This window comes from Natator depressus, chromosome 1 (assembly GCF_965152275.1).
Source record: "Natator depressus isolate rNatDep1 chromosome 1, rNatDep2.hap1, whole genome shotgun sequence".
In the NCBI taxonomy this organism is placed as follows: domain Eukaryota; kingdom Metazoa; phylum Chordata; order Testudines; family Cheloniidae; genus Natator; species Natator depressus.
In genome coordinates this window covers 249804261-249817820 of record NC_134234.1, presented here as the reverse complement: position 1 = coordinate 249817820, position 13560 = coordinate 249804261, and the positions used below count along the sequence as shown (strand labels likewise).

At 42.3% G+C, this 13560-nt stretch overlaps 1 protein-coding gene across 1 annotated transcript; it reads right to left on the bottom strand.

The window, feature by feature from the left end:
* Positions 1-562: 562 nt before the first annotated feature.
* On the bottom strand, positions 563-12372 carry NOPCHAP1 (NOP protein chaperone 1). The gene is made up of 4 exons (XM_074940957.1): positions 12224-12372; positions 8109-8195; positions 6070-6206; positions 563-1150 (listed from the first exon to the last, which is right to left on the bottom strand). Exons 1-4 carry the CDS (start codon positions 12318-12320, stop codon positions 965-967), a joined length of 507 nt encoding a protein of 168 aa, XP_074797058.1. The 5' UTR covers positions 12321-12372; the 3' UTR covers positions 563-964.
* Positions 12373-13560: the final 1188 nt, after the last annotated feature.

The window sequence follows — 13560 nt, the reverse complement described above, 5'->3', positions numbered from 1 at the left end:
ATTTAGCCATAAATTGAATCACAATAGCAATTGATGCTAGTAAGATTTTATTTTTCCTATTAATAAAGAAAGGTAAAAGACAACATGCTCTTCAACAAAGACTAGAAATGGTATTGATCATTATCTTGATCAAATGTTCCAAACAGTTATCTTTAATGAAAACAGAGAAGAAAAATATAAGTTTAAATAATAGATTTTAAATCGTGTGCTTAACTGCCGCTTGCTAGTCAATCTTCTGTAGTTAAGTAAATACAGTAAGAATATAACCTTAAATTATACAAAATACTGTTTCTTTGAGAAACAACTTATAATCTACAAAGGCATTGAGATACATAATTTGAAAGCAAAACTTGACTAAACTAAATACAGTAAAATAACCCAAATTCCTCCCTATAAAATTAAGGAGACAAGAATAAATTAGGCATATTTCCTTAGACTTAACTCTTGAAGCACTGTGTGCTCATCTTTAGTATTTGGTAGTGAAGACAAGTATATAATACTTGAGTATCTTAACACATCTTATTCCCATCTCAAAACACAAGCTTTGTCTTCCTCCTATCTAATTATTTCCTTCTCCTGAAGTAAGTAACCGCACACCGTAGTAATCCTTTCTTCACCTCAAAACAGGCCAAGAACTTCACACTTCTTGCCTAGGTTTACAGTGCAACCTCTCAAATTACTAAGTTTCATGCTGTTTCTTCCCCACCCTGACCTCCTGATGGAACTCATTTCTATATAGCTTAGGGGATAGGTCAGGTCAGGACTTAGGACTAAGAGCTCCAGCTTTCCTCCCAGCCATAAGAAACTCTCCACCCTACTAAACACAGTACTTCCAGTGACATAAGTGACTGGGAGTTAGCCAGTTTCCAGGTGACACACACTTGGAAATTAGCTAGTTTTCTAAGGGTCACAGTAGTCAGGACACATGATACATTCAGAAATGGAAATCTGAAAATAGTTCTATCTACTCATTCACTTTGCTGTCCAAAATTTCTATTTTGCCCTTTTCTCCTTTTTGTTTTGGAAGTTTAATGGTGTCTATGGTAACTTCATCAGTTGCACAACGGTCCTCTTCAGATTCTGAGCTGTCTTCTGAAATTATTTCTTCTTCATCGGTGTCAGAACCACTTAATTCAACCAAGGCTACATTCTGCAAGAAACAGTGCTTTTAAAAAATGAACAACCCATATACCTACATATTGCTTTTATGATTTTTGTTTAAAAAAACAAACAAAACAAAACAGGACCTTAATACACATGAACATCCTTACCATAAAGTCAGCAATTATGTGCTATGCAAAAAAAAAAAAAAGTAAACCTCAGTAGACTGGAAATATTTGCAAGTTTTTTAGGGATCACTATAAACATGAAAGTTTAAATATGAAAAATGAGTTTATACAGTCTAAGTACCTGTAGTGCTCAGTAATAAAGTAATCGTTCTTTTGAAATAATTCTCGGGAAGCACAAAGAGAATGGTACATTGATTAATTTACTTTGTCTAAAGTGAAGGCTTCTGGTTTAAACTGACAAATGAAGGGAGCAAAAGGCTGGATTTTTTAGACAAAAATCCAAGTCTGAAAATATAATTTTCAGGGTGCTGTCTCATATTTTGCAAATATAATTCATGTCATATAACAGTTTAATGTTATCAGTGGTACAGCTGTGACTGTGGATGACAAGTGTTCAAGACAATCAGAATATTTTCTAAACAAAAAAACCAAGGGCTGTTGATTAATCACAGTTAATCGCAATTAATCACAGTTTTAATTGCACAGTTAAACAATAGCATACCAATTTAAATTTATTAAATATTTTGGATGTTTTTCTACATTTTCATATATATAGTAGTATGTTTTAATTGAAATCAAAGCATTTTTTTACAAATATTTGTACTGTAAAAATGATAGAAATAGTATTTAATTCACCTCATAAAAGTACTGTAGTACAATCTGTTATGAAAGTGCAACTTTCAAATGTAGATTTTTTGTTACATAATTGCACTCAAAACCAAAACAATTTAAAACTTCAGAACCTACAAGTCCACTCAATCCTACTTCTTGTTCAGCCAATCACTAAGACAAACAAGTTTGTTTACATTTACAGAAGATAATGCTCTTATTTACGTGGTCACCAGAAAGTGAGAACAGCCATTTGCATGGCACTTATGTAGATGGCATTGCAAGGTATTTATGTGCCAGATATGCTAAACATCTGTATGCCCCTTCATGCTTCGGCCACCATTCCAGAGGACAAGCTTCCATGCTGATAACTCCTGTTAAAAAAAATAATGCGGTAATTAAATTTGTGACTGAACTCCTTGGGGGAGGATCGTATGTCCCCTGCTCTGTTTTACCTGCATTCTGCCATATATTTCATGTTATAGCAGTCTCGGATGATGACCCAGCACATGTTGTTCGTTTTAAGAACATTTTCACTGCAGATTTCACAAAACACAAAGAAGGTACCAATGTGAGATTTCTAAAGATAGCTACAGCACTCGACCCAAGGTTTAAGAATCTGAAGTGCCTTCCAAAATCTGAGAGAGACGAGATGTAGAGCATACTTTCAGAAGTCTAAACAGAGCAACACTCCGATGCGGAAACTACAGAACCTGAACCACCAAAAAAGAAAATCAACCACCTGCTGGTGGCATCTGACTCAGATAACGAAAATGAACATGTGTCGGTCCACACTGCTTTGGATGGTTAACAAGCAGAACCCGTCATCAGTATGGACGCATGTCCCCTGGAATGGTGGTTGAAGCATGAAGGGAAATATAAATCTTTATGTGCCTGAGGAACGTAAATATCTTGCAACGCCGGCTACAACAGTGCCACGAAAACACCTGTTCTCACTTTCAGGTGACATTGTAAACACGAAGCGGGCAGCATTATCTCTTGCAAATGTAAACAAACTTGTTTGTCTGAGCGATTGGCTGAACAAGAAGTGGGACTGAGTGGACTTGCAGGCTCTAAAATTTATATTCTATTTTTGAATGTAGGGTTTTTTTTTAACATAATTCTACATTTGAAAGTTTAACTTTCATGATAGAGATTACACTACAGTACTTGTATTAGGTGTATTTCTTTTTTTTACTTGTAATCAAAAAAATATAAAGTGAGCACTGTACACTTTGTATTCTGTGTTGTAATTGAAATCAATATATTTGAAAATGTAGAAAACATCCAAAAATATTTAAATAAATGGTATTCTATTGTTTAATCGCACGATTAATCTGTTTAATCGCTTGACAGCCCTAATAAAAAAAGGATCATATTTCAACCTGTGAAACTGTATATGATTTTTGACAAGTATGAAAAATTTGCACCTGACCAAAGTTGTTGTCTTAGGTCCAGCCCACCCCAAGTAAAAAACAAAAACATAAAACCTGCAAGGTGAGATCAGTCATAAGAAAGCTGAACTGTTAATAAATTTACTGAATTACTTGCAAGCAGCAGTGTAACCATAAGACCTTTTACTTGTGCTTTCTGTTTATTGCTATTAAAACATTATACAGAAAGATATGGATGACCCTGAAGATTGGAGTAACAGAAATGGGGTGAAATTCAGTCGTTCTAAGTGCAGCGTCATGCACTTAGGGTCTAATAGTAATTTCTGCTACAAGACGGGATTATCAGCTAGAAGCGACAGAGGAAAGAGACCCGAGAGTATGAGTTGATCACAGGATGACTATGAGCCATCAACGTGATGCACTGTGAAAAAGGCAACTGTGATCCTAAAATGAATCAGGTGAGGCTTTTCCAATAGATAGAGAAGTATTAATGCCATTGTACAAGGCACTGATAAGACCTCATTTGGAGTTATGTGTACAATTCTGGTCAGTCATGTTCAAGAAAGATAAATTTAAACTGGAAGAGAAACGGAGAAGAGCTACTAGAATCATCAGGGGAACGAAGGGCCTCTCTGATGAGAGGAGACTGGAAGAGCTTGGTTTGTTTAACCTGGCAAAAAGTGGGCTGAGAGGGGATATGGCTGCTCTCTACAAATACACTCGTGCAGGCGTTCGCAACCTTTTTCTTTGTGATGTGCTCCCTCCTCTGTCCCCCTCCCCCCACGCTATAAAAACTCCACAGCCCACTTGTACCACAATAACTAGTTTTCTGCATAGAAAGGCCAGGGCCAGCATTAGGGGGTAGCAAGCAGGGCAATTGCCTGGGGCCTCATGCCATAGGGGCTCCCGCGAAGCTACGTTACTCAGGCTTCAGCTTCAGCCCCAGGTGGCAGGGCTCAAGGCTTCGGCTTTCTGCTCTGGGCCCCAGCAAGTCTAATGCTGGCCCAGCTTGGCGGTCCCCCTGAAACCTGCTCGCGTCCCCCAGACCCCTGGTTGAGAACTGCTGCATTAGGGGGCTAAATACCAGGGAAGGTGAAGAACTATTTGAACTAAAGGACGATGTAGACAAAAGAACAAATAGATATAAACCTGCCATTAACAAATTTAGGCTTGAAATTAGAAGGTTTGTTACCATCAGAGGAGTGAGGTTCTGGAAGAGCCTCCCAATTAGAGTTGTGGGGGCAAACAAATTAATTAATTTTGAGTGAGAGCTGGGCAAATTTATGAGTGTGGTTACATGATGGGATTGCTCATGCTGGTAGGGGGCAGGGCACAGTAGGTCTGGGGCTCACTTCTGGTTTATGTCTTAAATTCCTGAAGCTCATGCTTGTGTTCCAGCCTGCCATCTGCAAGGGTCAGGAAGGGATTCCCTCCCCTGCAGTGTATTCTGGAAGGGTTCTTTTATCTCCTTCCTCTGAAGCAGGGATGGCCATGGCTGGACATGGGACACCAAGAGGGGTAAACCAGGACTCTGAGGCAGCACCAAGTATTCTCTCTCAGGTGGTTGGCTGGATGGTTCTTGCTCGCATGTTCAGGGTCTAGCTGCTCGTCATATGTGAGGTCGGGTCAGGAAGGAATTTCCCCCCAGATCAGAATGGCAGTGACCTCAGGGCAGGAGGGTTTCCTTCCTCGGCAGTTTGTGGGGTTCAGGTCGCTTGCCAGGATTGTCTGGGTATATCTCAATCATTTCCCTGACGTTGTGGGGACCTCGAGCACTGGTGCACCTTGGTCCTTCCTATTGTGTGTGTGTGGGGGCACATAATAGGCTAATAATCTCCGGTGGGTTGCAATACTTTAAACATGGTGGTTGGGTGTAGTGTGTGGGTGCTGGGTGATGTTGATTGGCCTGTAATATACAAGAGGTCAGACTAGATGATCTAGTGGTCCCTTCTGGCCTTAAACTCTATGACTAAACTTTTCATCGACACATTTGTAAACAGACAATTATTAAAATAAAAGCTCCCTTACTTGTTCTACTAATTTCACATTAGATTTTTAAAAGAATTTCCAGAATCTAATTCACTCTTCCACTATTTACATTTCACAATTGTCTCAGCCTAGATAGTGAAAATAGACTAAGCTATTTTCATGTTTTGGATATAATCAGTTTCTCTTTGAGGTTCTCAGACATTAGCATAATGCTGCATAAAATTTCAGTTAAAACACTGGAGAGAGACATTGAAATAAATACAAGAGTTTCCAATAAAATTTGAGAGATCATAATTAAGGTTTTTAAGTTTTGTTATACTTGACATGCTCGAGACCTAGATTTTGGGCCTTAAACTATTTTAAAGTGTCCCTTAAACATAACAGAACACTTGTTATTGTTACTTACTATACAATCTTAAATTACAATTCATTAAAAGTCAGCTTACTTTGAAAACAAAAAAAAAAATTTAAATTTGTAATTACAAAAGTTACTCATTGTCAGGATTAGAGCTTTAGATTAGAGGCAGCTCATATTCTGGGTTTAAACTACTTTATCTCTAGCTGTTTACCTTCAAGTTTCAGTGGTGGACAAGATTACTATGTCATGAAGAGCAAGTAACATACTTTGCTTTAAATTTATGGCTAATTTCAGATCAAAATTATAAAGGAATGTAAAGGAGGAAACAAGCTTTATTTTTCAAACAAACCCATTCTAAGATTGAGTGAAGAGTTTTACACGACAGCACTAAATTTACTTTACAAAAGCAAAACACAAGAAATACATTTACCATCTCTATAATGTTTTCAAGGCAGCTGTCTAGATTTTCAATATCAAACTGATGAGCTGGTGCTGTTGCCATTTCTCTTCTTAGCTCATTGTTTGCAAGGGCCATCTGCGGTAGAAAGCTCTGAACTCTGTCCAAAACTAAGGTAGAAATAGTGAGATTATACCATATATGCATATTTAGATTTTGCAGTACAAAGACATGAATATCTCATTAACACAGGATTTAACTGTTTTAATTTTGAACTTTCAAGTTGTGTACAATATTTAACAATTCATCTGGGGAATAAAGTTACTACTTTATTGACCAGATTGCTCAACTTTCCATGGCACATACAGTGCAGAATATCATAGATTTTATGCATCAGTCCAAATGGTTCACTAAGGGAGTCATGTCATGGCTTTTATTTGACCTTTTCGAAAAACTAAAATATGGCAAGTCCAACAGACGCTTCATAGAAAAATTCTGTTTTAAACACACACCAAAAAATGAAATACTCCATTTGCTCCACGTCAATATTAAAGTTCCTGTGAAGTACTGTACCTTACCTTCTCCCCTCTTGGAGTAAAGGGGCAGGGTCCAAGAGAAGATGGGGGGGGGGGGGTCAGTGATGGCACAACTGTCAAGAAAGCTGTGCTGATGACAGGAAAAAGCAACCTCAGAAGCAGCTTTCTACCAAGTGTGTTATGCTGCCAAGAAGGCAGCCTAGGTGGATAGGCAGTGTAGGTAACAGCATGGAGGAGCTGGTGTTTTGCAGGGATGTCTCCAAGCTCCATGGCATTTCCCACCAATGTTGGGACATCTTTGCTCTTTGTGGGTCATGGCCATGTCCCCTCCGTGGATGAGTCAGCCCTTCCAGTCACAGATTAACTTATTATACTTCCATACTTTTTTCAAATAGCCTTTTCCCTCTCTTGCATCAGGAGATGATCTAGCGTCTAGTGTTTATTTTTCACTGAAACTACGTTTCACTTTGTAGTAAGCCTGCACTATTCTGATTCAACTCCAGTAAAGTCCCTTAGAAACTACTATTTTATGCCACGCTGACTCTCCCCAAAGAGTTCTGTCAAAGAAAGAACTCCATATTGCCTCCTTTATCCTCTCACTTACAAGTTTAAGATAATTTTGAAAGGTTATTAAAAAGGAATGATCATTTAAAAAAAGATATACTAGTGTCCAGCACTTTGTACTACCAAACTGGTTTTGAATATAGAGATTAGAATGGTTATATGAAAAAGCAGAAGCCCTTTGCACACTAAGCAAATACAACCCAAGGCTAAGAAATCGCTAATAATTTGTCTTCCATGAAAAGAATAAAAATCCTGAAGATGTGTCACTTCATACCACAATCAGACAACACTGCCAGTTAACTCTGTGTCTTTGATTAGGGGACAAGGCACATGGATCAAGTGCAGAAAAATACCTTTTCTGAAGCCATTCAAAGAGATCACTGAATAGATAAATGAGTAATCTGGCTTATTGATTTTGACAGTATTCTTTTAAAAAGTGAGGTTAAGAAAGTAGTTTCAATATTAGAAGTCCATTTTACACTACTTTGAAATAAAACACCAGAGGTTCAATCTTGCAAGCCCTCTACATACAGAAATCCTCCCTCTCACACCAGTGCGGGTTTGTAACATTAGGCCCTAAAATGCCAAATGTTTACAAAAAAACTTGTGCAGAATTAATTTTTTGTGCTCCCTCTGCTGGATGAGTCAGTTAGCTACACGAGAAATATTCTGCCAACTGTGCCCATTTTATCTGGTGAGTAAAATAAAGCCTAGTTAGTTTCAAGCACCAACATAAATAGTGGGGGAAACATCCATATTGGCAACCGCAAGAGAGAGATTTGCAGATTCACAAGTAGCAAAAATAGGTTTAAAACTATTTAAAACTTATACAGTTAATTGATTGTCAAATGCTAACTGCTTCAGCAGTAGGATATATTAACGTTAGGTATAGTCATGGTTATGTGCTTTTCAAGCTCACAAAGCAACTTAAACAGTGATCAACATAGTCCCATTAGGAAAAGATGCACTTACTGTTACTCCTTGGTATCCTAACTGTCTCTAAACTTGTGACCTTTTTGCTGGCATGTTTTGAATTAATCAACAGTGTGTCATGAATACCTACAAAGAAAAATTACATCAGTTATTTCACTATTTACCAGTGTGATACTAGCTCCCTTATTTAGATATTTCCCAAGATTTGCACCAGAAAGCAGAGAATTTAAGAAAGTTTTCATTAGTTGGACAATTTAACTAGTCAACTCTTAATGCAGCAAACAGGATGACCAATTTCAAGGGAATTACATATCACTAATTAAAATGAGACTTTTAAAAGTGTTTATTTTAGGATGACTTTTTTTACCTTATCAGAAGTTTGAAAACATTCAGTTCCCTTGTAGTTTTGTCCTTTAGAGTTCTGGCATTATAGTACATCCGTAGTAATTTCTCTCTTATTTACTTAGCATTACATCAGCAATACCAGGAATAGGTAACTTGTCCCCCTTCGGAACATATGTAGGGATTAACAGAAAAGCCTTTGCATGAAAATAATATGTATGCATAGTGCCTTGGGCTGAGAATCTCATCAGAGGTCCCACAAGCTAGGAAGGCTCAGCATTAGATCTGCAGGAATAACTGATTTTTCTACCAGGTAGTCAAACCGAAAAATTATTTTAAAAAGATCAGTTAGTTTCAACCCAAAACTGGCGCATAACTGGTTGGAAAATCATTCCCAGAGAATAGTTATCAGTGGTTCACAGTCATGCTGGAAGGGCATAACGAGTGGGGTCCCGCTGGAAGGGCATAACGAGTGGGGTCCCACAGGAATCGATTCTGGGTCCGGTTCTGTTCAATATCTTCATCAACGATTTAGATAATGGCATAGAGAGTACACTTATAAAGTCTGCAGACGATACCAAGCTGAGAAGGGTTGCAAGTGCTTTGGAAGATAGGATTAAAATTCAAAATGATCTGGACAAACTGGAGAAATGGTCTGAAGTAAATAGGATGAAATTCAATAAGGACAAATGCACAGTACTACACTTAGGGAGGAACAATCAGTTGCACACATACAAAATGGGAAATAACTGCCTAAGAAGGAGTACTGCGGAAAGGGATCTGGGGGTCATAAGTGGATCACAAGCTAAATATGAGTCAACAGTGTAATGCTGTTGCAAAAAAAGCAAACATCATTCTGGGATATATTAGTCGGAGTGTTTTAAGCAAGACACGAGAAATAATTCTTCCACTCTACTCTGCGCTGATTAGGCCTCAACTGGACTATTGTGTCCAGTTCTGGGAGCCACATTTCAGGTTTCAGAGTGGTAGCCGTGTAGTCTGTATCAGCAAACACGAGTCCTTATGGAACCTTAGAGACTAACAAATTTACTTGGGCATAAGCTTTCGTGGGCTAAAACCGACTTCATCAGATGCATGGAAAGGAAAATACTGTAGAGAGGTATAATACACAGCATATGAAAAGATGGGAGTGGCCTTGCCAAGTGGCAGGTCAGTGCTAATGAGCCAATTCAATTAAGGTGGAAGTGTGCTATTCTCAACAGTTGACAAGAAGGGAGGAAAAATCACTTTTGTAGTGCTAATGAGTTCAATGTAATCAAGGTGGCCCATTTCAAACAGTTGACAAGAAGGTGTAACAAATCGGAGAAAGTCCAGAGAAGAGCAACAAAATTGATTAAAGGTCTAGAAAACATGACCTATGAGGGAGGATTGAAAAAATTGGGTTTGTATAGTCTGGAGAAGAGAAGACTGAGAGGGGACATGATAACAGTTTTCAAGTACATAAAAGGTTGTTACAAGGAGGACGGAGAAAAATTGTGCTTCTTAACCTCTGAGGATAGGACAAGAAGCAATGGGCTTAAATTGCAGCAAGGGAGCTTTAGGTTGGACATTAGGAAAAACTTACTGTCAGGGTGGTTAAGCACTGCAATAAATTGCCTAGGGAGGTTGTGGAATCTCCATCATTGGGGATTTTTAAGGGCAGGTTGGACAAACACCTGTCAGGGATGGTTTAGATCAGGGGTACGCAACCTGTGGCATGCGTGCCAAAGGTGGCATGCAAGCTGATTTGCAGTGGCCGGGTCCTGGCCACCAGTCCAGGGGCCTCTGGATTTTAATTTTAAATGAAGCTTCTTAAACATTTTAAAAACCTTATTTACTTTACATACAACAATAGTTTAGTTATATATTATGGACTTATACAAAGAGACCTTCTAAAAACGTTAAAATGTATTACTGGCACATGAAACCTTAAATTAGAGTGAATGAAGACTCGGCACACCACTTCTGAAAGGTTGCCAACCCCTGGTCTAAATAATACTTAGGGCTTGTGTACGCTTATATTTTATAGCACTCTAACTTGCTGGTTCAGGGGGGTGAAAAATCACCCCCTGAGCTCAGCAAGTCTGAGCGCTTTAAACCACCAGTGTAGACAGGCTCCAAGTGCTGGGAGCCACACTCCCAAAGCTAATCCCCTTGTGGAGGTGGATTACCAGGAGCACTGGGAGAGCTGTCTCCCAGCGCTCGCGCATGACCACACTTGCACTTCAAAGCGCTGCCACAGGAGCGCTCCCGCGACAGCACTTTGAAGTTTCCAGGGTAGCCATAGCTTAGTCCTGCCTGGAGTGCAGGGGACTGGACTACATGACCTCTCGAGGTCCCTTCCAGACCTATGATTCTGTTGCCGGCACAGAGTGCCCGAGGGAAGCAACAGCTGGGTTCGTTGCCGGTGTGTGTCGCGCCAATGACCACAATGGGGTGGAGAAACAGAGAGATTTATTTGGAGCTCCAAATAGGTCGCAGGGAGACTGAGCTGTCTCAAATCCTGCAGCAGCGCAGCAAATTCCAGTATACATTTTATACCTTTGCCTACTTCACTACACAAGCTTATGCAACCAATTACCTGTTGCCCCGTACAATACCGTAGCCAATCAGCTAAAGCAGCCAGTTGTGCTTTTCCTCAATAGCATTGCCCGAGCCTTGCCTTATTTGGTCCTATTTGTTACGGGTTTTTGCTGAACATTTCTGCCTTATCTATATGTTTCCCAGGCCGAAGCTGGCCTTGGCTGGCGAGCCGTGTGCAAACCTGTCTGTTTGTGTGCTAGCTTCCTCAGAGTTATGCAGGATCACAGAGGGTTCAAGGAGCAAAGGGGCCTCAGTTTATCTGGGCCTAGAGCAAGAGGGCTTCATCGACACGCGTGGTCTTCAACCCTCCCGAGTTACCTAGTGTAGCAACCAGTGTCACCAACAATTCTATGAAAACTGTTTTTTCCCCAACTCTTCTTCCCAATATGAAAACCTTAAAATTCTTGATTGGAATCAACATTTCATTTAGAAAATACTGATTGAAAACGAAATGTCAAAATAGGTTGTTTTGACGCTTTCAAAACCCAAACATTTCAACACTGCCCAAAATTTTGTTTTCAGAACTTTCTTACGTTTCCGGCCGAAACTATTTGCCAAATTCGGCCCAACATCTGTGCCTAGTTTGGGCGCCCCCCAAAGAATGCATTTGGGAGGAAACTTACTACTGGCTTCCCCCCCCCAAAAAAATAAACCCACCCTCCCGCAGCTCTTATCAGGATGGGTCAGTTCTGGGCTCGGCGGCTTCCCGGGAAGTGGTGCAGCCTCCCCTCCCTCAAACAGCCGGGCCCCACTTCCCAGAACCGCAGGGGATGCTGCTGAAAGGGCCAGCGCGAGCCTGGTGCTTTGCCGTCTCCAGGGCCCGCGCAGGCGCCCTGGGGAGCTGTGAGACTTTCATGGGGGCGGGGCGGGTTCGAGCGGAAACCGTGACCTTCCGGCTCCGAACCAGCTGGGCTCTCGGCACCCTGCCCCTCCCCCATCTAACGGCCGTCTGCCAGTCAGGCTGAACCAGGGTGGTGTCGCGTGGCCGCGGCTTGCGCAACAGCTGCCTCGCAGGTCGCGCGCGCGCGCTGCTCACAGGCCGCGCTCCCGGCCCGCTCGTCGCTAAGACTTGGTGGGGGGCAGCCGCGCGCGCGAGCAAACCGCCTCCCGCCAGGCGCCGCTTCCCACTCTCCGCCGCCCGTGCCCAGCCTCCCCCCTCCGCTTCTTGCCCGCAGGCGGATGCTTCCTCCCTCCCCAGCCCGGGGACGTGGCGGCTCGGGACCGGCTACCTCCTCCGCTCCCCACGGACAGCAGCTCCCTGGAGGCAGCGGCACCTTCCTTCAGCGCCATCGGGGTCTCGGGCCTACGCGCGCCGCTTCCTTCCATATGCAGGGAGTGGGGGATCCGGATGCCGACGGGGCTCCGCTCTAGCCACACACTAGCTGCCTCGGGCTGCCCCACAGCGCCTCCTGGAGCCCGGAGGAGCCAGCGCAGCTCTGGGCGAGGCAGCCCCCAGCGCTCGCTGTTCCCTCGCTGCCCAGGAGGGGCCAAGCTCCCCTTGACGTCAGTGGGAGACTCAGCCCGGGGCGGAATTGTCCGGGTGTGGCTACACTGCAAGGGAGCAGCTGGGCTGGCCCCGTCAGCTGGGCGGGGCTCCGGGCTGTAAAACTGCAGTGTAGACATTCAGGCTGCGGCTGAGCTCTAGGACCCGGCCACAGGGGGAAGGGTTACAGCCTGAGAGGCCCCAGCGGGCACAACACATTTTTACAGCCCTAGTTGGCTGAGGTGGGCCAGCCAGGGCTGTTTCATTACTGAGCCCCATGCAGCCTGGCTTTTCATAGGCCTGGTCTGGTGAGGAATGGATTCATGTGCCTCGTAGAGGAGCCACCCTGAGAAACTGCTATGGGCTGTCACACAGCCTGGCCAAACAGGCCACAGAGGTAGTAGTGGGCTACAGGTACAGATCCCTGATTATAAGTCTATTGAAACCAGTTGGCCAAGCCCTAAAATGAAGGGTGGGACTAATCAATGAAATGTCTTGATTGGATAATGAAAAACCTAGCATTTCTGGGAGACAGTTAAGCCCTCACTGACCCTGCTGTGGGGGGTTCTGCTGCCCATTGAAAAAATTTTTTTAAGTTCCTGAAAACTCTTCTGACGCTGAAGCACAGAAAGTTTCCGAAATCTCCCTGCTAAGTAAGGGCTGGCTCAGAGATGGCGTTTAGAAAAACTGAGCGCACATAGAGATATGGGGGAGGGTAAAGCAACCTCCTGTGCTATACTGACTAATATTATAATTTCAATCTGCCTGTATAATCTGATAATTAGAGCCTACCATTTTGGTCAATTTTAGGGTCATAAGATTTTAAAAATAGTAAATTTCAGATATTAAAATCTGAAAATTCAGTGTTGTATCGAGAGCCTAGCAAATCTGTGTGTATCCGCTTTATAGCCGTGGACCATTTCTGCAGATAGCAGCGCGGATGCGGATACAAATTTTGTATCCATGCAGGGCTCTGATGGTAAGAGCCCGGCGGGCAGCTGTGAGGAACCAGTGCGGATCCTCCACCTGCCCTGGTTGGGGGACATGGTGGACAGGGACATGGGCTTGAGGCTGCTTGGGCCT